The sequence below is a fragment of the Schistocerca cancellata genome, chromosome 6 (genome assembly GCF_023864275.1).
Source record: "Schistocerca cancellata isolate TAMUIC-IGC-003103 chromosome 6, iqSchCanc2.1, whole genome shotgun sequence".
In the NCBI taxonomy this organism is placed as follows: domain Eukaryota; kingdom Metazoa; phylum Arthropoda; class Insecta; order Orthoptera; family Acrididae; genus Schistocerca; species Schistocerca cancellata.
In genome coordinates, this window is record NC_064631.1 from 486,941,955 (window position 1) to 486,966,214 (window position 24,260).

Genomic DNA, 24,260 nt, shown 5'->3' on the forward strand with positions numbered 1-24,260 from the left:
GCTCAAATACTTATGAACTGAAGACTAGCTTCTGAACAGTCCTATATACCTGATATGGCCCCCCAATTGAAACATGTGTGGCCCCAGGCTGTTCTAGCCCACCTTACATGCACGGCTCCCAGCGCACCAAAGACCACGATCTCCACCTTGCATTCTGCCCTGCATTTTGTCATGTGACACTCTGCTCAAGTCAATTTAACACCCATATATCTGACCATCATTCGTTTCCAAACAAACACTTTTCACACTGTACAAATGCTAAAAACAAATACTTTACACAGTTCTGTATGCTTATTCTATCACATTCTATTATATTTTCTGACTACAATTATTTTTATTTTAATATATTGCCTGAAATGTAACAGCAATTGCTCATCAAAACAACTACTTAATTCTTTCTTGCCCATTTTGCATTATGTTATTCAAATCCTTCTAAAGTATAAATACTTAAAATTATTATTAAATGAACATAGAAAATGATATATTGGTACAAATTATGTATGCAAAGACTAATAGTTTTGTTTATTTGTAGATGACTCCATTTTAGGTGCACAGTTTCACCTGCCATGTTACATATTGTTGAATAATAACATGAAGAACATTAATTTATTTGATTTGGAAGAAAACAAATTTATAGTAAAGATAAGGAATATGAAAAGCTAAATCATGCCAAAATTTATTTATTGTATGGTATGTAATGCATCCCACAAGAAGAGAAAATGAGAAACTATTTTCAAGTAACTTATAGAGTGTACTTTTGTCTTACTAGTCCATATGGGCTCTTCGAGCGTGTACTAGACATCGGGACCGCCATGCTGAGAGCTTCTACTGACTCAAGTATTACTGTCAGATTAAGTGGCTAAACAGAAAGGTGTTGATCTGTTGAATGGGTTTACAGTCAGTAGTTTTCAAGGGTGATTTAGGGATTGCATTTCTGTCATGAACGTCAATCTGGGTTCATACATAGGGCTAGTTGTTCACATTATATATTGTATAATGCCCAATGTGATGTGTTAATTTCTGGAAAGTATGATTGATTTGGGGTACTGGCATAAAAAATATTGTGTAGAGCTATCAATGATGTGACAAGAGAGAGCAAGGAAATTTGTGGATCAGTTCGAATGGAAGAACAGGGTGTTGCAGAAAGAATGTCTTGATTTCAAAACTCCATATTTATTGATAAAAACATACTAAAATGAATTGCAAAATACTCAAAAAATCTTAAAGGTTTAGCTATGCTAGCACAAATGCTCTATGTGTCCACCAGCAGTAGCATGAACAATCACTAGATGATAGCTAATTTTGTCATAAACTTTTCACAGTGCACCTGCTTTTATAGAAGTTATGGTGGCTGTTTTCTGTTCTTCACTTCTTCTATGTCATAAAGTGAAGGGGAGATGAACACACTTTCATTCACATATCCCCATTAGAAAAAATCACATGAGGTCACTTCTGGTGATCTTGGAGGCAAAGAATGCAGGTCAGTGTCTTGGAGTCCCATATGGCCTATCCAGTGATGAGGCAGAGTGTCATTGAGAAACTGACTGACCTCGTTGTGCCAGTATGAAGGAGCTCCATCCTGTTGGAAAACGACTCTGGAATCAGAGTCCTCCAGAAGTTGTGTAAGAAGCCAATTCTGCAGCACTTGAAGATTCTCATTCCATTCATCAGAAGTCTGAGGCTGACCTGGACTCTTACTTTTCCACAGGCATCCTGTCCCCTCAGATTGGTGATAGTAATGATGAATGGTTTGGGTGCCGGTGGATTAATGCCAAAATGCTGATGGAAAGCACCCTGAACAGAAATTACTGACTCACTCTTTGCAAACTGCAGCACACAAATGCCTTCTATTGAGCACAGCCATATTACTTCTGACTGACTGCAAACTGAGAAGATGCATTGACTGCTATCTAATGGCAATTTTCTGACATTCTAGTCCATGTTTATTCAAACAACACATATTTCCTTGCTGGAACATCCCATGTTTTGTAATTATTACTGTCCAAAATCAGGTCATTCTTTTTAAACACACTGTAGTTTCTACACTGTAATTATCTTACTTTTGCTTAAAAATGAGAGATATTTTGTCACATTTAACTTTTAATATATGAAGATTTTTCAAGCATTAACCAGGCAATGGCTGTAGAGTGTGTGGTTTTGGTTTTAATTATGAACTCAATGAAGCAGCTGAATGAGCAGATAAATAATATGGATACCCCAGTAAGTAATGCAGATATCCAAATGAATAATATAAATATCCAAATAAGTAATATAGGTTCCCCCTAGAGGTGTAGTCAATATTCAGGGATATGACAGGAACAATCATTTGAAGCAAAAAAGTATATTAAACATAGACTCTAAAATGTATACATTAAGAGCTATGAGCACATCTTCATCATCGATACTGTAAAACAAATCTCTTCTACTGCAAGCTCTTTGCTTTCCATCTTTTTAGAAGTGGTAGTATGGACCAAAACAAGAAATAAAGTCCAGTAAACAAGTGCTATAAAGTGCACACCTTAAGAGCTATGATCACTTGTTCATCTACGCTACTGTGAAATATCTCTCTCCCACTGAACAGTGCACACAGCTCTTAAGGTATGTGTTTTACAGACCATGTCTACTAGACAATCTTTTCTTGTTTTGGTCCATACTACATGGTCTCAAAAGATGGAAAGCAGGGAGCTTCCAGTAGAAAAAAATTTGTTTCACATTATCGAAGTTAAGGAGCTAATAGCTCTTAATTTGGGCATTTTAGAGCCCATGTCAGTGGACTTTTTTGCTTTAAATGGTTGTTCCTGTCATATCCCTGTATACCGACCATTCCTCCTGGGACGCCATGTATAATTATCCTAATTAATAATACACAAAGTGTTAAAAAGTGACTAATATTTTGCTAGATATTAGTAACCAACAAAACAAGAAAAAAAGTCCAGTGAACATGAGTCCAGAAACATATACTTTCTGAGATCTGTACACTTGTCCACAGTGGCTGAAGATTTTTGGTTGTGAATATGTCCACTTCCATAACAGACAAGGAAACAAGTACTGTATGAGCACAATTGTTGCCAAGGTGATCCATTGAAAGTGTTCACTATTGTGCATGTCTCTATGCATCAGTGTACTCTAGTGTACATATCTGTATTGGCACTGGGTTGTCTACAGGCAGCTGTGTTTGGAGGTGCTATTGTTTTTCTTGTTAGAGTGTACTATTGTGTAGTAAATTACTTGCAATGCTGAGTGTGTACTGCAGTCTCACTTTTGCTTACAAAAATGGCTAAATTGTTATGTTTAATGTTATTGAGTTGTTTGTATTGTCCTGTACACAAATAGTTCAGTTCATTTTCTTTTCTCTTCCACATGTTAGCAAAGGGAGCATACTACTTTACAAGTGATACGTCGGATACAATTTTCTGCTACAGGTTAGCAAACGGAAGCAGCCTACAAACCCATGCCTCTACATGGAAAAATAGCCACATCACAGAGTACCAGTCAACAAGCTGTTTGGCCAACTTTTTCAGTGTTTCAGGGACACAGATTTTCTGACACCCCACAAGGTGAACAGTGAACAGCCTCGGTCAGGCCACACACATCAGATGGGAGAGCTTGTGTTACATTGACTGGATGAAAGTACTGGAATCAGTTTGTGGTAACTGGCAGCAGCAGGAGGCATGAGTCATCCTCATGTCTGGACAGTCCTGCATGAACAATTGCTGTATGCATACCATCTTCAATGTGTCCAGGCACTAAGGCCAGAAGACCACTGTAGTTAGACTGCAGTTCTGTCAGTGGCTATTGCAGAAGTGTGCTGCAGGTTAGACTGTTTTTGTTGAAGGTTTTATTTCCAAAGACATGGAATTCACAAGAGATGGTGTTGTGAACTTTCATAACCAGCATGTCTGAGTTGATGAAAATCGCTATGCAGTTGCAGAGAAAGTCCATCAACATAGTTTATCCACCAACATATGGGCAGGCATTCCTGGTTATAAAGTACTACAGCCATAAATATTGACACAAAGAGTAAATGGGCCTCATTATCGTCAGTTTCTTGTTAACATATTACCTTATTGGAGAATGTACAAAGACGACAGATGTGGTTTATGCATGACAGTGCTCCAGTACAATTCCTCAGCAGTGTGCACGGATGTCTGAAACTGACATTTCAGGATCACTGGACTGGTCAAGGAGGCCCGACACCTTGGCTTCCCTGTTCCCTAGACCTCAATCCTGTAGATTTTTGGTTGACTTTGGGACATCTGAAGGCATTAATGTACGCCTCCCCATTCAATAATATCCAGACAGTACAGAATTACAACTTCAATGCATGACAGCACTTACAACAACAATCAGATGTATTTCAAAGAATGCAGGATTCCTTATGCCTAAAGACAAAGGGATGCATTGCCATGGGCAGATGTCATGTTGAGTACCTACTGTAACAAGCATCATGAATGGATGTCAGGTTGAACTTCTTTTATGAAGATGTGTATGAGTACGCATTTCTGGACCCATGTATAATGGTTGCCAGTCCTCATGATACAGGAATTCATTTGCAGAACTTTGTTTCTAGTATCAGAACAAATAATGCTAGTGAGAATGTGTTTTTATAGTTAAAAGAGGGTATCCTTTCTTTCTTTTGGCCAAAAGGCCTTCTGAAATAGACAATACACACACACACACACACAAATGACCAGTGACCACTGTCTCTAGCTATTGAGGCCGGACTACGAGCAAAAGTGCATGATGGGAGAAGCAGTCTGGATGGTAGGGTTAAGGAGGAGGCTGAGGCATGGAGGGGGAGGGATAGCAGAGTTGAGTTGGGGGATGGTGAAGTGCTGCCTGTGGGAACATACAGAGACAAGGTGGGGAGAGGGTAGGGCAGCTGGGTGCAGTCGAGAGGTTAGAAAGAGGGGGGCTAGGAGGGGAGTGGGGGGAAGGGGGGAGGGAAAGGAGAGAAGTAAAAAGACTGTGGCTGCAATTCTCCACCATTCCTATTCCTTTACCACATGGTGCCCTGCTCGTCACTGTTGATGCCACTTCCATGTACACCAACATCCCTAATGTCATTGCTACTCTAGAACACTGCGTTGCTCAATGCCTGATGGATTCCAAACCTACAACCTCTTTCCTGGTCAGCCTGACTGCCTCAAAGACAGCTACATCATTACATCTATCCATAACATACCTACCAACCGTCAGCAATACCTCCACTTCGAAAGCTGCCACCCATTTCATAACGATAAGTCCCTTCCATATATCCTTGCCACCCATGGTCACCACAGACCCTCTCAAAATATATCAAGGGTCTCACTGAGACCTTCACAGACCATAATTACCATCCCAGTGTTGTACAGAAACCGCTCTCCTGTGCCTTACCTCTCCAATAACCCACCACCTCCTAAGATCCCACCCTCCGGCCACAGAGCACCACTCAACTCGTGACTCAGTACCAACCAGTACTGGACAACTGAATCATATTCTCTGCCAATATTCCAACTACCTCTTGTCATGCCCTAAAATGAGGAATGTCCTACCCACTATCCTTCCCACCCCTTCCTCAGTCATATTCCGTTGCCCACTGAACCTACATGATATTCTCATCACTAGCTATTCGACCCCTGCTTCCTATTCCTTTACCACACGGTGCCCTGCTCGTCACTGTTGATGCCACCTCCCTTTACACCAACATCCCTAATGTCCATGTCATTGCTGCTCTAGAACACTGCGTTATATGCAAAAACTGTCTAATACGTCCTCCATCCACTACCTACTCCAATCTGGTCACACGCATCACCTATCCCATCAAAGGCAGGACTACCTGTGAAACTAATCATGCAATCTACAGGCCAAGCTGCAAATACTCTGCTGTGTCCTACATGGGCATGACAACAAACAAGCTGTCTGTGTGCATGAATGGACACCAACACGCTGTGGCCAAGAAACAACTAGAACACCCAGTTGATAAGCATACTGCTCAGTACAATATTATTCATTTCAGTAACTGCTTCACAGCCTGTGCCACCTGGATCCTCCACACCAAAACCAGCTTTTCTGAATTGAGCGTGCGGGAACCCTCCCCACTGTATATTCTACATTCATTAGTCACTGTTCTTTACCCAGATATTTCCTTCCCTGTTCCTACTACAGAATTACCCAGCCCTCATTCCACCAATACACCCACATTCCTCTTACTTCTCTCCTTTTCCACTCCCTCAACCCTCCCCTCACATCTGCCTAACCTCCCAACTGCACCTAGCTGCCCTACCCTCTACCCATCATGTCCCTGTATGTTCCCACAAGCAGCACTTACTGTCCGCCACCCCCAACCTGCTATCCCTCCCCCTCCTCGCCCCAGCCACCTCTTTATCCCCACCACACAGACAGCTTCTCCCATCATGTGCTGTTGCACACACTCAGGCCTCAGCAGCCAGGAACTTTGGTTGTGTATGTGTGGTATGTGTTTGCATGAATGTGAGTGTGTGTGTTGTCTAATACAGAAGAAGGCTTTATGGCCAAAAGCTTACTTGTGTGGCAGTCTTTCTGTCATGCCTGTCTGCGACTTACTATTTCCTCTATATCTATCCTTTTCATAACATTGCCATTACACCATCCTGGATTTTCCATTGTTTGAAAAAAATAATTAAGATTTTTGTTTGACTCCACCACATATATTCTTAGATTCATAATTTAAATCTGATTCTTGTAACTTTATAAGAAGGCTTTCTTGGGCTAGTTTGTGTTTATCTTCACGTGTCTGCTAGTTTAATTTCTCCAGCATCCCTGTGACACACTCCCAAGGCCTAAACAAAACTATTTGTATTGCCCTTCTCCATATTTGTTCAATATCCCCCATTAGTCCTAATGGTACAGAGCCCTCACATTTAAGCAATATTGTAGGATGGGACTCATGAATGATTTGTAAGTAATCTCCTTTGGAGACTGATTACATTTCTCTCTTACTGTACCAAGAGAACCAAAGCCTGCCACCTGCTTTCACTATGACTCAGCCTCAGCCTGGAGCTTCATTCAGTTTCAGCTACTTTAGTTGTTTCTCAACACCACTGGCACTAATACCTACATCACTCACCTTTGCAGTGGTATTAGATTAAATTGGGCAGTAGCTCTGGTGTTATATTTGTATGGGAACATTTTAAAGCAGACTTCAGCATTGTAACAGGCTTGACATATGACCAAAATTTCTTCAGGTTTTGTGAGAGACCCTTCTATAATATTTTGCTATGGTAGTCACTGACAGCTTCACGAGCTGCCCTCTTGACAGTTAAACAAGTTTCATTCAGCATCGCCCTGTCTATAGCCCTAAGCTTTGTTTTACACATATTATGCAGTAGTCTCTGTTCCCTTAGAAGTTTCTGTACAGTGACTTTATACCTTGGAGGGTCTGTCCCATCATGAACTGTGCTGTTAGGCACATATCTATCAAATGCATGGTCAACTATTCTTCTAACACGTTCCTCTACACAGCTAGATGTTCCAGGTTTCTTATTCCTGCCTCTTTATTCAGTTTGCTGAACACATAAAGCCTTCTACCTGTTTTAGTTGTCCTTTGTACTTTGGTAATCATAGTTGGTATAACTTCCTGATACCACTGTTAGCTCTGATACCAGTTTCTATGCGATCATACTCATGTAAGTCACGTCAGTTTGTTGCTATTACACCGAATACATTTCCATCATGAGCACACTTCCAAACAAACCGTTCTAGGTAATTAAACAATGGAAAGTCAAGGTTAGAATATCAACCATTCAGAAAAAGATAGGTTGCTACTCACCATGAAGATGACACACTGAGTTGCAGACAGGCACAACGAAAAGACTATTGCACACTAACCTTTCGGCCAAAGCCTTCTTTAGAAACGAAAAAACACACATGCATTCACACAAGCTACCACACCTCACACAAATATGACTACTATCTCTAACCTTTCCAACGAGGATACAGTTGAAATTTGTTGAATTGAAGCAACTATCCAGAGTGGGGCAAGAAAGAGGGACTGATAGTACGTATTGGTGGGGGAAGAGGTATCAGCGGAGCTTGACAGAGCATGCAAGGACTAGAGGTGACAGGAGGACAAGGCTGCCAGGTGCAGTTCAGGATGTTGGGGGAGGGAGGAGGGCTGAGAAAGAGATGCGGAAAGGAGATGAGCAGAGAAGGGGATGAGACCAGTGACTGCATTGGCAGAGAGCAGTGCACAGCAGTGATGTGAATTGGAAGCAGGTGATAGGACTAGGGGACAGAAACAGTTGGGTGGAGGGTATGGGGACAGTAGTTTACCATAGATTGACGCTGGAATGATTTTGGGAGCATAGAATGTGTTTACAACTCCCATCTGCACAGTTCAGTAAAATTGCTGGTGGAGGGGAGAACACATATGGACCAGGTTGTGAAGCTGCTATTGAAATCAAGCATATTATGTTCAGTTGCATGTTGTGCCACAGGGTGGTTCACTTTTGTCTTCACCATAGTTTGGCAATGAGCATTCATCCTAGTGAACAGCTTGTTGACTGTTTTCATGGGTGACCTGATCTCTGATGGGGTAGGATAAGCCTGTGACAGAACAATGGAACACTACTTTAGGAGGCATGGGAAGTATCTTCTGTTGGATGTCACTCATTTCAGGACATGATGATAGATCATCAAAGCCCCGATGAAGAATGTCCTTCAGTTATTCCAGTCCAGGATGGTGCTGGGTGACAAAGGTTGCACTCCTTTGTGTCTGGTTCTTGGGGTTGGTGGAGGAGTTGGGATTTGTGGACATATGGCACAGGAAATCTGTTTACAGCCTAGATCTGAGAGCAGTGTCTGTGAAGTCTTCATAGGACCTGCAGCATAATGGGCAAGATAGTTCTTGTCATTGCAGGTTCAGCACTCCTGGGTGGTCATGCTTTATTGGATGGATTTTCGGTGGAAGGGATGGCAGCTCTCATACAGGTACATTTGATGGTTGGTGGGTTTAATGTGGACGGAGGAATGGATGAAGCCATGAGAGAGGAGGAGGTCAACAGCTAGGAAGTTGGCATGCTGGGATGAGGAGGTGTTGACGTTGTGAAGGAATGAGTGTGGGGTGTCTTACCACTGTCACCAGATCATGAAGATATCAACAGTGAACGGAACCATACCGTTGATATGGGGTTTTGGGAGGCTATCAAGGTTTTCTCCAGATGACTCATAAACAAGTTGGCATAGTAGGGTGCCATGTGGGTGTCTATGGCTGTGTCATAGGTTTTTTTTGCGCCGTCCCTTCAAAAGAGAAGTTTTTGTGCATTACAATAAAGTTAGTAAGGTGAATGAGAAATGACATTGTGGATTTGAACTCTGAAGGATGTTGGGAGAGGTAGTGTTCAATCGCAGCAAGACCATGTGCCTGAGGGATACTGGTGTATAGGGAAGTGGCATCGACAGTGATGAGTGGAGATTAAGGAGGTAAAGAGAACAGATGGTGGAAAGTTGGTAAAGAAAGTGGTTGGTACCTTTGAGTTGAGAAGCTAGATTTTTGGCAATTGGTTGGAGGTTTTGGTCAGTGAGGGCCAAAATTCTTTCTGTGTGGAGGGGTGGGGGGCACAATAACCAGCTACAATTGGCCATCCAGGGTTGTTGGGTTTAGGTATTTTGGGGAGCATGTAGAAAGTGGGTGTGTCAGGTGTCGTGGGGTTGAGGTGGCAAATGGATTCTGGGAAAGACCTAAGGCAGTAAGCAGGTATTGGAGGTTATGTTGGACTTATGGGATTGGATCACTCAGACAGAGTTTATAGGTGGAGGAGTCAGACAATTGGTAGTCTCTGTGATTCATAAAGACAGTGATCTTGGGGAAGGATGGTGAGGCCAAGTCTGAGGTAAGGAATTCCTGGAAGGTGACCAGGACGTCGTTATGTGGGAGGATGAGGCAGGGAGGACTACAGTTGGATGGAGGTAGGAACTGGGAGAGCTAGTGCTCAGTGTTGAGATGAGGTTGGATTTGGTTGGAAGGATTAGTGATAAAGGAAGTGTTTGCATTGCAGGGATTGGGAGAAGGAGAGTAGGCCTGTGACAAGTCCAACATGGTTACATTCGGGTGGAGGGCTGAAGGTGAGGCTTTTGTATAGGACTGAAATTTCTGTGGGGCTGAGGATTTTGGTGTAAAGGTTAACAACAGTGTTCTGGGTTTGTTTCAGCTCTGGATTTGGTGGAGTGTTGGCAGGGAGTTTTGGGGCATGTGCCACGTTGGAAAGGTCAATGAGGTGGGGTCTGGATGCTATGCGGGGTTCTCAAGGACGAACACTGTGGATAGGATAGGGGTTGGATAGTGTTGCTCCAAGGTGGCAATAGGATGGCAGCAGGTTGTGTAACTTAATGGAGGTGGTGTGTGGAGTGCTCTTCCAGGTGCTGGATAGCAAGGAATTGAATTTCAGAGATGTAATTTATGTAATAAGGATCCCACAGTAGCTGTACCCTGCAGAGGGAGATGCCTGTGCCATGGAGATGTGCTTTTGCAGTACCTGATTTGTGATGGACAGGGACTGGTGGAGCATGAAAAGGTGAAGGTCATTGTGAAAGGAAAGGTGGGTTCCAGATAAAGGAGTTTTTGTGGTTAGACCAACAGGGAGGATTCGATGGTTTAGGCAGCATTTAAGGAACAGGATGTGAGATTGGGTTCTAGCCAGGGAAAGGGATATTTGTCTGAACTGGTGTAGAAGGATGGAGGAGGGATCCACTGTGGTGGGGATGACGTGGGGAAAATGGAAAATGATGTAGGAAATGGGCAGATGAAGACATTAGGTGGTTGTGAGGGGAACAGGACAACAGAAAAATATGCGTAAAAATATGTACAGACATTCATGAATGCATAAAAATACACACAAATATGTAAAAATACCCACAAATACATAAGAGTACGCACAAATATGTCAAAATATGTAAGTATACACAAAAATAAATGCAAAAAACTTATAAAATGTGGGAAAAAAGGACACACCAGATGAAGTGTGGGAATATTTGTGTGTTTTGAAAAGGTAAGAGAGAGAGGGGAGGGAGGATGGGTTAGGTCTAGGTTCAGAAGTTTATGTAGCACGGGTGGGTGTGGAAAATAAAATGAGAATATACATGAGGATGAGCAAAGAAATGGGTTCAATAGCAGTAATTAATTATCTGAAAGAATTTCCCCCATGAGAAGAGAAGCTGCACCAGCAATCCACGCAGTGACTAGCCATGTATTGTGCATGGACGAGACTGTTGATACAGTGTGGCTCATATGTCAGGGTGTGCACAGCGTGGTAAATGGTGAAAAAAACATAGGAAAGATGAGAAAGAATGAACAATGAGTAGTGTAACACTTTAGAGATCGTGAGTTGCAAGAAAAGACATTGGGAAAAATCAAACAGTGGAATGTCCAAGTTGGAGTATCAACAGTTATGAAAAGGATAGTTTGTTACTCACTGTAAAGATGAGATGTTGAGCTGCAGACAGGCCCAGTGAAAAGACTGTTACGCACTAATTTTTTGGAGTAAGCCTTCTTCAGGGAAGGAAAGAAACACTTGTATTCACAGAAGCAAGCATAGCTCACACACACACACACACACACACACACACACACACACATGACCACTATATCTAGCCACTCTGACCAAAATGCAACTGAAACACATAATGCAGGCATGGGAAATCTGTTTGTAGGTTAGGTCTGGGGGGTGGTGCCTATCTGTGAATGCCTTTGTGAGATTATCAGCATATTTGGCAAGTGAGTTCTTGTCACTGCAGATATGCCATCCACAGGTGGCTAGGCTATACAGGAGGGATTTTTTGATGTGCAAGGGATTTTAGCTGGCAAAATGTAGGTACTGTATCTGCAGTGAAAAGAACTCCCTTGCCCACTGTGCTGAAGACCTCACAAAGGCTGTCACAGACAGGCCCCAAGACCTAGTTCGCTGATGGATTTTCGGTGCCTCCAGTGATGACAGTGTCTTTTCCAGTGATGACAGTGTCTTTGGGGAACTTGTGTATTAGTAAACTTAGGTTTTCACTAAAGTTTTCAGTCACGTCTGGAGTTGAGTCTGATGGTCGATAGAAAAATCTTTTTGTAAGTTCAGCTTATCAATATGATACATGAACAACAGCAGTTACAACAGACTCCCCTGAAGCGTAATGAAACTACAACTTTGTCTGGTGGTGGCTCTTCTTTTTACATATCACAGTACATACTACATATAAAAATTCTGAGACTAGTCACAAATCAAAGAAATATTGTGTTTCAGACATTATACATTATGTAAAAGATGTGTTCCTAAAGTCATGAAACATATAATTTGAAAAAGATTTATTAGCTATTTTGTACAACAGGTTACTGTTCTTCAAAGTACTCTCCATGACCACTGACTGTCCTATACCCCTACACCTCCTTGGTGAGCGAGATGGGAGTTTCCTTTAAAGCTATAGTCACAGTCACTTGAATAACCTCAGTGCTGTTAAAATGGTATCATTTCAATATGTTCATGACCTTGGGGAACAAAAAGATGTTGGCCCAAATCAGATCAGAAGTGCAGGTGGCTGCAGCAGTGTTGCCTTGTTATGCTTTGCTACAACTCACCGATGTAGGAAGACATGCAGCTGGGTGCATTCTCGTAATGCAGCAGTCAAGTAGAGACAATGTCCTTTTGTAGATGAATGAGTCTTTTCTGCTGTCTTTCTATGAGGTTCATTCAAATGAAACCTGGTCAGTGCGTCTACTTTTGCCTTACACGTAAGGTGGCACCATGTAACTGCAGGTATGGTGGTCACATCTATTGATAGAGAGACTGACGTGTGCGCACCATTTGATGTTGCATACCGCTAGTGTGGTTTCACGCCAAAGGAAAGGTGGTCACACAAGCTATCGTCCACTACCGAACCGGAAATGCTGGAACATACACAGTACAGTCCTGATCTTTCACTGTGTGACTTTCATGTGTTTGGACCTCTTAAACAAGCTATTCACAGACATCAATTCACAGTGGACGATGAAGTATGTGACTGGGTCCAGGCCTGGATCCGACAACAGCCTCCTAGCTTCTTCAAGAATGGAATTGACCGGCTAGTGTCACAATGGGATAAATTTCCAACAGTTTTGCCGACTATTTTTGAGTATGTGTATTGTGTATAACTACATTTTTGAGATAGTAAAATCATTGCCATTACTTTACACTAGTGACCGGGTTTCATTTGAATGTCCCTTATTGAACACTCATATAGTAGGCAACATAAACAGTCTGTCCTTGAGGTACAAAGTTTTTACAAACTGTACCATTGTAATCAAGAAAGACAATCAACATTCTCTTCAATTTGGATTTGCTCATCCTTGCCTTCTTCTGTTTTGGCGATGCCAGGATGTACCATTCAGAACTCTGGCACTTTGGCTATGGGTTGTATTGAAATGTGCACGTTTCATCACCTGTAATAACATTGTTCATATAATCCAGTTCATTTTCCACACATTCCTTCTGTCCACTTGTGATCAACACTTGACTGACCTTTTGTTCCTCCATCAACAATTTGTGGATCATCTTAGTGCACACCTTTCACATGTTCAATTCTTCTGTAATTATGTGATACACGGCAGTTTTCAGAATGTTAAGTGCGTGAACTAACAGCTGAACACTCTTTCAGCAGTCAGCATTCAACCTCTGATGGAGATAAGTCACATTTTCATCAGTTTGGCTTGATGATGGCTATTCATTCATTCCTGGTGTAGCTTTAACTTTCTCATCCACTTTGTAACTTGCATATACAAAAGAATTGACTCCTCTCAGCACTGTTTAAGCAGTTAATGAGGTTCTGCAACTTTTTGTTGAGTTTTATGCAGATCTTGATTGCCCAGCATTGTTCAAAAGTATCAACTATGACATGGTCTCAAAGTAGGGGTGTAGCAAATCAGTGATCATGATGCCATGGATGCTCAGAGCAGACTGGCATAGGGTGAGTTACAAAGCTGTAGGTCATCCCACCCAACTCGAACATGCTGTGACCTATGAAGGCACGGCAAAAAAATATATTTCATGACTTCTGAGGCCCACCTTGTAAATTTTTTTAAAAAATCTTAGATGTGCTCAAAATGAGCAGCTAATAATTGTGCTAGGTAACTCATACTTCAACAGTTTTTTAAAATGGAAATGAGCGTATGGCATCGTTGGTCGGGAGGCCCCATCCAAGGAAGTTCGGCCGCCAAGTTGATGCCACATTGGGCGACTTGCACACTGGTGATGAGGCTGAAATGATGATGAGAACAATACAACACCCTGTCCCCAAGGGGAGGAAATCTCCAAGCTGGCCAGGAATCGAATCTGGGCCCACTTGCATGGGAGACGAGCACGTTACCACCCAGCTAAGCAGGCAGACAGTTTTTTAAAATAAAGTTTTGTGTGTGTGTGTGTGTGTGGGTGTATCAAAAATGATGTTTCATTTACTAAGTCATACTTGTAAAACTATTTTATTCATCTAATGCAATGTTAACAAAGTCATTGTAACTGTAATTATTAATGTTTGAGTAATTATCGAACTGCATGAATAACTTTTAATATACCTAGGTTCGATGGGGAGAAGACATGCCAGATGGAGAAATGAATTTTTTCTCAGTGTCAGCTGATGGGCATGTGTTTAGTTGGGTTCTTGGACAGAGTGGTTTATCACAGACAGTTGTTATTCCACTGGTACTGGCAAAAGAACCAATACCTGGGCCACAAGGAACGTCAACAAGCCTTACAGGTAGGCACCATCCTTTTTCAAATGCTAACAATGTTCTCTTTTGCAATTATAAATACTTATGTTAACTCATGTACTTAGTAAATCAAGCTTCATCATCAGAGACCAAGCTCTACTACAGCATCTTGTATATTATCAGGATAGCTGTTTAGTTTTTGTTCACTTAATCTGATACATTATTATTGTAAACATAGTATTGGTATTCAAAACCTTGTTTATAACTACAACAATAAATATAATAACTACATGGTAATAAGCTTATACACACAATCCTTAAATTAGCGTTTGAAAACAACAAAACTGTTTGTAATAATTATTTCTGTGGGAACCTCACACTTATAATTGAATTACAAATACCAGTCTAATAGAAAATACTATAATTTATGGATTGCCTATTCACTTTTGTCTTGGAATCTTCACCTGATGCATAACTTTAAACAAACATCAGCCAAAGATCTTGAGACAAAAGCCGACGCACTATGTCAACAAGTGACTATGAAGGCCTCAGCAGTTTTGTACTGTAATTTCATTTTTTTTAAAACGGTTTCACTGTTTCTAAAGCATTTAAGCTGTGGAGAAAGTGAGATGTAGCTTTCGGCACAAGCATACTAAACACATCATTAGACAAATTACACTTTTAAATTATTAGAGTAGATGCACCAAGTAGCTGCTTATAATAAGTAATCTTTATTTATGACTGACTGTCTCAACTTTATCACCATTTTCAAATATGTCTTGATTGATGTGACATCCATATTATGTTATTAGTGAACTGTCTTGTAACTGACACTGTTTTAATAAGATGGTAAATGATGTCAATATGTTGAAAATAAAATGTTAATTATGATGTGACAGTAGTTTGACAGTTCATCTCTTACAATGCTATATGTAAACTTTTTAAATTTGCAGTGGATGTCATTTTTGTGTCTGTTGTCAAGCACATAGTACAGAATACTGCTCTCATAAACAGAACTGTTCTTTATACTAAACCACGTAAGAGAAAAATATGCATTTGGAAGCTGTGGTAGGTATCCGTAACTGCTTGAACATTTTTCTTAATGTGGTGTAGCATTCTTAGTGTAAAAAGCAGTCAAGTTCAAGCTCTTCATTGTCTGATGTATTATGTCCTCAAATTAGGTTGCATTCTAAATGAAGACTGGGAAACTAAGTAAAGGGGTGAGAAGCTGGAATCTCAATAAATATTACAAATAGCTATATTACTTCATAAAAAATTAATTATGTACTTTAGCCTTAGACCACACAGAGACAGTATGCCTGGTCTGTGTAACTTACTTTAGTTTCCTGGAATCAATTATCTTCTTAGTCTTTCATCCATGAAAATGTTCTGCCGAGTTTTAAAACATTTGAAAAGGCAGTTTTCAAAAATTTGTTCCTAATCCTCTTCCTAATACAATGTACCAGGCAAAATTAAGAGCATTATTATTGTAGTTAACATTTTACTCCATATACCAGTTGTAAAATTTTGATGTTTCAGTGGTATGTGGCATGAGTTGTATTTAAAGATAAGCACACAGATACTGTAATAGTTTTATTGGAAACTGTTTCAAGAGAACATACATATGTAGGGAGGGAAGTGTGGAGGGTAAAAATCATAGAGGGAAACCAAGAGATGAATACACTAAGTAGATTCAGAAGGATGTAAGTTGCAATAATGATTCGCAGATGATGAGGCTTACACAGGATAGAGTAGCATGGAGAGCTGCATCAAACCTGTTATAACCTTTAATCACCAATAATTGCGTGGATATTCAAACACACTCACTTAGAAACAATAGCTGGTTACATGATAACAACTCAGTATCTCTCATTCGACTGCCGTGCCGTGACATGCAGCCGGCGCCATTCGTAGCTAGGTGGCGCTCCCGCGCTCAGCCGAGTTGCGGAGTGCCTCTATCGCCGTTTGCACGTACTGTTGTGGCGGCACTGTTAAATGTCGTGGCACTGTCACAACACTTTTTCCCCCTTGAAAAAAAAAAAACACTCACTTCCTTGGAGACATGGACAGTGCGGAGACATCCATGGCCTCTTGTGAGACCCCGAGAAGATCCCGCGGAGAGACACGAGAGTATGGTCAAAAATGTCCAGGACGGAAGCTCGTGCATGGAACGTGCCTCCTGGACGACGAGATGATGGGTGAAAACTCCGGAGCAGCAGCCATAGGTGTCGTGGACCTGGGGGTGTGCTCCAGCGAGATGGGTCCCGGAGAAGGCGGTGTCGCGACTGGGGCCGGTTCCGGCGTACTCGGAAACGGTAGTGACGTCGGCTGCATCAACACGTACAGTAGATCGGCAGCAGCGACAGGACGGGCTTCTCGGGTTGGTGGAGGCAAAGGAAGGGGCAGTGGCACCGGCATGGCCACCACTCATGGGCACATCTGGTCGTAATGGCGAACAACCATGCCGTTGTCCGTACGTATTTCACAAAGCCGGCGGCCACGAAGAGCCTTAACCACCCCTGGAATCCATTTAGGGTGAGATCCATACCCTCATGCCCACACGTCGGCACCCACCGAGTATTTTCCCACACTAGGGGACACAGCACAAGGCCTGACAGGGTGAAGCAGGTGCAGTAGAGTGCGTGGTTGGCGGCCATGCAAGAGTTTAGCAGGGCTGCGATCACCCAGAGGCATGAAGCGATAAGAACTCAGAAATTGCAGCAGAGCGTCATCTGTGGAAAAATCACTAAGGAATTTTTTCATCTGGCTTTTGAAAGTGCGGACAAGGCACTCGACCTCTTCATTTGATTGCGGATGGAAGGGCGGATGAATCCTTTGTCCAGTACAAAAATCACAGAAGGCCTGCGAAGAGAACTGAGGGCCATTGTCCGTGACGATCGTGGATGGAAGACCTTCTAACACAAAGATTTTGGACAAAGCCAGCATCGCCGCCGCAGTGGTGGGCGACAGACATCGAACAACAAACGGAAACTTCGAGAAGGCGTCAATCAACAGTAGCCAATAAGTACCAAGGAAGGGGCCGGCAAAGTCAGCGTGCACCTGTTCCCATGGTTGCGCCGGATCAGGCTACGGAGAGGGCATTGTATGAGGTGCAGCAAGTTGTTGAGCACACTGACCACATGGAGCAACCATGTGGGCGATGTCCGAATCAATACTGGGCCAATAAACGTGCCTGCGGGCCAGGGACTTAGTCCGAGAAATCCCCCAATGGCCTTCATGCAACAGTTTGAGAACAGCTTTGCTAAGAGAGGCTGGCACCACGACCCGTGGAGATGCGCCATCCGTGGCCAGAAGAACAACACCATCACGAACAGACAGACGTAGGCGCAAGGCATGGTAGTTGTGAAGGGGATCCGATGCCCGGCCTTTGGTCCTGTCCGGCCAACCCCGTTGAACAAAACCGATCACCTGACGCAGGACCGGGTCCCGCGCAGTAGCCGACGCGACCTGCGAACCTGTAAGTGGAAAACCCTCGACCGCACGACGTTCTTCCTCATCAATGTGGAAACAGAGTAGTTCATCACAATCGAAAACCGGGTCGGGGCCCATCGGCAATCGCAACAATGCGTCAGCGTTGGCATGCTGGGCGGTGGGGCGATAGTGAATCTCATAGTGAAAACGAGACAAGTATAAGGCCCAACGTTGCAGGCAGTGAGCTGCCTTATCCGGAAGCGACGCCGATGGGCTGAACAGAGAGACCAGCGGCTTGTGGTTGGTGATGAGGTGAAACTTAGAACCATACAAAAAACGCTGAACTTTTTTAGAGCATAAATGATAGCGAGCGCCTCCTTTTCGATTTGAGAGTAACGCCGTTGCGCATCGTTGAGGGTCTTGGAAGCATAGGCGATGGGTCGTTCTGACCCATCCTCATACTGATGGGCGAGAACAGCCCCTAGCCATACTGTGATGCGTCAGTCGCCAGAACCAAGTGCTGACCCGGACGGAATGTGGCAAGACAAGGCGCCGACTGCAAATGAGCCTTCAGGCAGACAAAAGCCTGCTCACACTCGTTGGACCAACAGAAAGGGACGTTCTTGCGTAACAGCTGATGCAGAGGATGAACTACCGCCGCCGCAGATGGAATGAATTTGTGATAATAAGCAATCTTGCCTAGAAACGCCTGAAGTTCTTTGACCGTAGACGGCCGGGGTAGAGCGTTAATGGCCTCAACGTGCTGACGTAGATGATGTATACCCTCATGGGACAAGTGGAAACCAAGATAAACAATGGAGGGTTGGAAGAACTGTGACTTATCCAGATTGCACTTCAACCCAGCCGAATGCAAAACCCGAAACAGTGAACGCAAATTGCGTAGGTGCTCTTCAGTAGAGGCCCCCGTGACAACAATGTCATCCAGATAGTTTATGCAGCCGGGAACGGAAGCCGTGAGCTGTTCCAAAAACTGCTGAAAAATGGCCGGCGTGCTAGCGAGGCCAAATGGTAACCGCTGGTACTGATACAACCCACAAGGAGTGTTGATGACGAGAAATTCCTTGGAAGAAGCATCCAACGGCAACTGATGGTACGCCTCTGATAAGTCAAGTTTGGAAAAGAACTGGCCCCCAGCGAGCTTGGTAAATAACTCCTCAGGACAGGGAAGAGGATAAGTGTCAATGAGGCTCTGAGCGTTGATGGTGGCTTTAAAATCACGACACAATCACAGACTCCCGTTTGGTTTAGAAACCACCACGATTGGCGATGCCCATTCGCTGGAGGTAACAGGAAGGAGAATCCCTGAAGCTGTTAATGTGTCTATCTCAGCCTTGACAGGTGCACGCAATGCCACCGGAATAGGGCGTGCCCGGAAAAACTTAGGGTGAGCTGTAGGTTTAAGAGTAATGTGGGCTTCAAAATCCTTGGCACAACCCAGACCAGCAGAGAACATGGACAAAAATTCAGAACACAATCCATCCAGCTGTTGATACGGAATATCCTCAGATATGAGGTGCACATCATCATCAATGGAGAACCCGAACAACTGGAAAGCATCATAACCGAACAGGTTTTCAGTGCCCGCATGATCCACCACATAAAATGTGAGGGGCCTAACAACAGACCTGTAGGCAGTGGGAGCATCAAACTGGCCAATGATAGGAATTTACTGTTTATTATAAGTTCTCAGATTTCGCGTAACTGGAGACAAGGGAGGGGATCCCAACTCCAAATACGTGTGAGAATTAATGAGAGTTACTGCAGAGCCAGTGTCCACTTGCATGCGAATGTCTTTATCCAGAACACGAACAGTAACAAACAACTTATTTGTTTTAGAAAGCACACAGTTAACATCAATGTCCAATGCCTCGTCCTCGTCGACAGGAGCTTTAGGGGACTGACACACAGAAGCAATGTGGCCTTTTTTCCTACATGAATTACACATGGCCCAACATTTTGGACACGTGGCCCTGTCATGCTGTATGAAACAACATGGACAAGAAGGAAGTGCGGAACGAACCTGCTTCTGTGATTGCTGTTGTCACTGCGAGCGTTGCGGCCCAATGCGACGTTGTTTACACGAGTGAACCACCACCACATCTTCGTTGTCCTGTGAAACAGGCAAATTGTCTGTGTCGAAAGTTGACTGTACAGCGCCCACATCACACCACGTGTCTATTTGCGCGCCAACAGCGTGAGACACTTCAAAGGATTGAGCGATGCTTAGAACTTCCAACAACGATGGGTTTGGCAGTTGTAGGGCACGTTCAAAATGGTTCAAATGGCTCTGAGCACTATGGGACTCAACTGCTGAGGTCATTAGTCCCCTAGAACTTAGAACTAGTTAAACCTAACTAACCTAAGGACATCACAAACATCCATGCCCGAGGCAGGATTCGAACCTGCGACCGTAGCGGTCTTGCGGTTCCAGACTGCAGCGCCTTTAACCGCACGGCCACTTCGGCCGGCTGTAGGGCACGTTGCCGAACTTCTTTATCAGGAGCAAGCCCTAGAATAGCATCCCTAACCATTGAATCAGCATAAGACTCATGATGAGTGTCCGTGACAAACTGACATTTCCCACTCAGACTGTGTAGTTCTGCCACCCAAGCCTGGTAAGATTGATGGGGCTGTTTACGACGCCGGTAGAACGCCACGCAGGCGGCAACGACGTGGGTGTTTTTGTGGTAATAGTTAGACAATAAGTCACACATTTCTTGGAAGGACAGGGAGGCAGGTTCCCGCAGAGGGGCTAACTGAGATAGCAGCTGATAGATCCATGGGGAAATCCAAGATAGAAATAACAACTTACACATAGGAGCGTCGACAATGCCGAAAGCCAAGAAGTGTTGCCGCAAACGCTTCTCATAATCCTCCCAGTCTTCAGCGGCCTCGTCATAAGGAGGGAATGGAGGCGGAGAAGGGGAAGACAGATGATGAGTAAGCGACGTCAACAACGCCTGAATAGCAGCCGTCAGCTGTGTTTGTTGTTCAATGAGCACTTGCATAAGCTGTTCCATGTCTGCCCCGTCACGAACACACAAATCCACAACGCAGTGAAAATATCCAACCTCGTCACCAAAAAGTGTTATATCCTTTAATCGCCAATAATTGCGTGGATATTCAAACACACTCACTTAGAAACAATAGCTGGTTACATGATAACAACTCAGTATCTCTCATTCGACTGCCATGCCGTGACATGCGGCCGGCACCATTCGTAGCTAGGTGGTGCTCCCGCGCTCAGCCGAGTTGCAGAGCGCCTCTATCGCCGTTTGCGCATACTGTCGTGGCGGCACTGTTAAATGTTGTGGCACTGTCACAACAAAACCAGGCTCTGGACTGAAGACCAGAACAATAACAACAACTACATATTTTGACTAAAAACAGAAACTGTAATAAAGGTAGCTAGGTATTATCTGTTATTCATTTTACTCATAATATTAACTGGTACTTATAGCATAGTCATATAGGCCCCTATAAACATGATGCATGTTTATATCTCATTAACTTTTTAAAGAAATGTGTATTAAATTCATTTAAGATAAAAAGAAAAGTATATTTCTTTCATCAGTGACTACATCATAAAATTTCTGATTTCATTTGTAGCAGGAAGAGCATCTCACCCATTTTTGTCTGTTGAAATTGTTTGAGTATTCTTCTTGGCAAAGCATGCAGGTGGCATCCATTGTGTCCATGTCCATATCAAAATCATCTTCTGAGATGACTGGTGGTTCTTCTTCTAAAGCATTAATGCTTTAAGAAGCTGAAGCCTTGAAATGTGTTCCTGTAACTTGCTTACAATTTTCAGTGGCAGGCTTCTTGCGAGTGCCATGTGTAGTGGAACTCCAAACTCAAGGATGGAAAATGATCAGTAAAATGATTTCCCATCCTTGAGTAAAGTCACTGTTTTTCTCATTGGTCAGTTTTAGTAAGTGTTCTTTGATTTGGTGTGTAAAGTCAACTTTATACCAAAGCTTTTTTAAGAAGTTTACGTGATATGAAAAAAGTTTGTGGTGATAAAGTTTTCTGTGGCAGATGGATTGAAAAATTAGAAAATGCTGTTGAGAAGGCTTTGAGTTGTAACATTATAGTCAACCTTGTGCACCAGAGACCAATTCTTAATCTCTGTGATGGGAATGTTGTCCAAATGATGTGGAGTAACTGAAAACATGAAAACATAACAAATCTCTAGATAAGCCAGAAACTTCAGAAAAGGAAAATGATACATAAATTGTATAAAAAATATCACATATTTGTATCAGATATGTCAAAATATAAGATAATCTAATCTTGAGATATTTAGACAAAAATGTTAAATAAATTGTCACAAGAATTTTGTTGTGAAATTGTACAAGTAGGGTTATATGAAATTTAATAACAGTTTCAGCAAAGTAAGAAATGTAATTATTGAGATATTATAGATGTGATTGTGGCTGTGACTTCATGGCCCAGCTATGTGACAGGTAGGGGGAGGGAGACAATGTGTTTGCACAGAACTGAGGTTTACCTCCGTTCTGCACATTATGTTACTGTTGAGAAGCTGCACTTAGTTTGGGCATGCTCCTACATGTTGTAGCAAGTAACTTTGTGTTGTTGCTCTTTGTTTTTCTGTTATGTCAAGTTTGTTCATTCTGTTTGATGTGAATAATACCAAATTGGGCTGCTGCAATACGTGAAAACACTAAACAGAAAACTAACCATATTATTTCCAAAGCTTCAAAAATAAATGATCAGTAGTTTCAGCTCTGTAGAAGAAGTGGTGCCAGTACCATAAAAAAATGTTATCTGTAGCATGATTTTAAAGATGATGGTTATTCATAGGATCTCTAGGACAATTTATTGAAGCTTCCATAACTGAAAATCTTAAAGCAGGCTGCAGTGCATACATTGTGCTCTATTAAAGCCACATTTGCTGCTGTCCCATCCCTTAGCTGGCAACTATCATGAAGAATTAATAGACGGAAAGCTCATGAAATTCATAAACGTTCACTTAACACACTAGCTTCAATGTCACCAAGAAAGAAAATAGTGGAACAAAGTACAGGAACAGAAAAAGGCCATCTCTGGGATGAAATTAAGAACTTGAGAAAAAACCAACATTAAATACTCATTTAAATATTTTTAAATAGTTAAATATGGGTCTAATTCCAAACAAATGATTACAACACAACATATGCAGACTTTTTTCATTGGTAAAGCCACTGTTAGTGATATTTACTCCAAGTTAAATTAAACCTGGGATGATGTCTAGCTTTCTCATTCAAAGTCATTGATTATAGGTTGTGATGGAACTAATGTGAAGAAAACAGTCATTCATCATTGACACATCATCCACAATGTGTTGCAAAAAGAGTTACAAGACTATGGTGAAAATGCTCCATACATGATTTTGCTTCTCTATAGCTTTTTGATGGCCAAACATCTAATTGGAAAGACTTTGAAAAAATACAGTCAGATATGAAACTTCCAGGTCATCAGTTTATGGAACTTGTTTCCCCTAGATGGCTGAAATTAGAACCAGCTGGAGAGAGACTCTTAAAACAATCGTCAGCTGTTGAAAACTACTTTCTTCAGTTCATATGCTAGCACAAAAGCAAGTTGATTGGTTCTTTGAAATACAAGAATATTGTTACACTATTAAAAGACAAAACTCCCAAAGCAGAAATTATATTTGCTTGTGCAAGAACTCTTACATATTCAAGATTCATTGGTTTCTTTTAGAAGAGAAACCTTTAGTGCATCTAATGGATAGGGAGTGCACAAACCAAGTCAGAACACTCATGAATCAATTTTATGTTAGTGGTGCTTCTTTGAGTCATCTTGTGATAAGTATTGCTTTCCACTGAAAAACATAGTTTTCAACATCAGAGAAAGTGAATATCTCAAGAAGCTAAGTGACAAGAAAGGTCGTATATGCCCATGAAAGCTAGGAAGGACAATGTACCTGCTTGTGCACATGATTTGGGAAAGTCCTCTTCGGATAAACTTGGATTGTGGAATCTTCGATGTTTGCAGTCTGCAAAGAGGATGAAAGAAGATTCTCACTAAAACATACACTAGTTGATACAGTGAAGAAGCACTAGTTGATGAATGGAAACTATTGGTGTTAGAAGAAGAAAAATCA

General features: G+C 42.3%; 1 protein-coding gene across 1 annotated transcript in view; it reads left to right on the forward strand.

Annotated features, from left to right (window-relative positions):
• Positions 1-24,260, forward strand: part of LOC126088399 (dynein intermediate chain 2, ciliary) — a 259,102-nt gene that overhangs the window by 178,310 nt on the left and 56,532 nt on the right. The window contains exon 8 of the mRNA XM_049906538.1: positions 14,550-14,727. Coding sequence (XP_049762495.1) covers positions 14,550-14,727 — 178 coding nt within the window. The remainder of the gene's footprint in view (positions 1-14,549; positions 14,728-24,260) is intronic.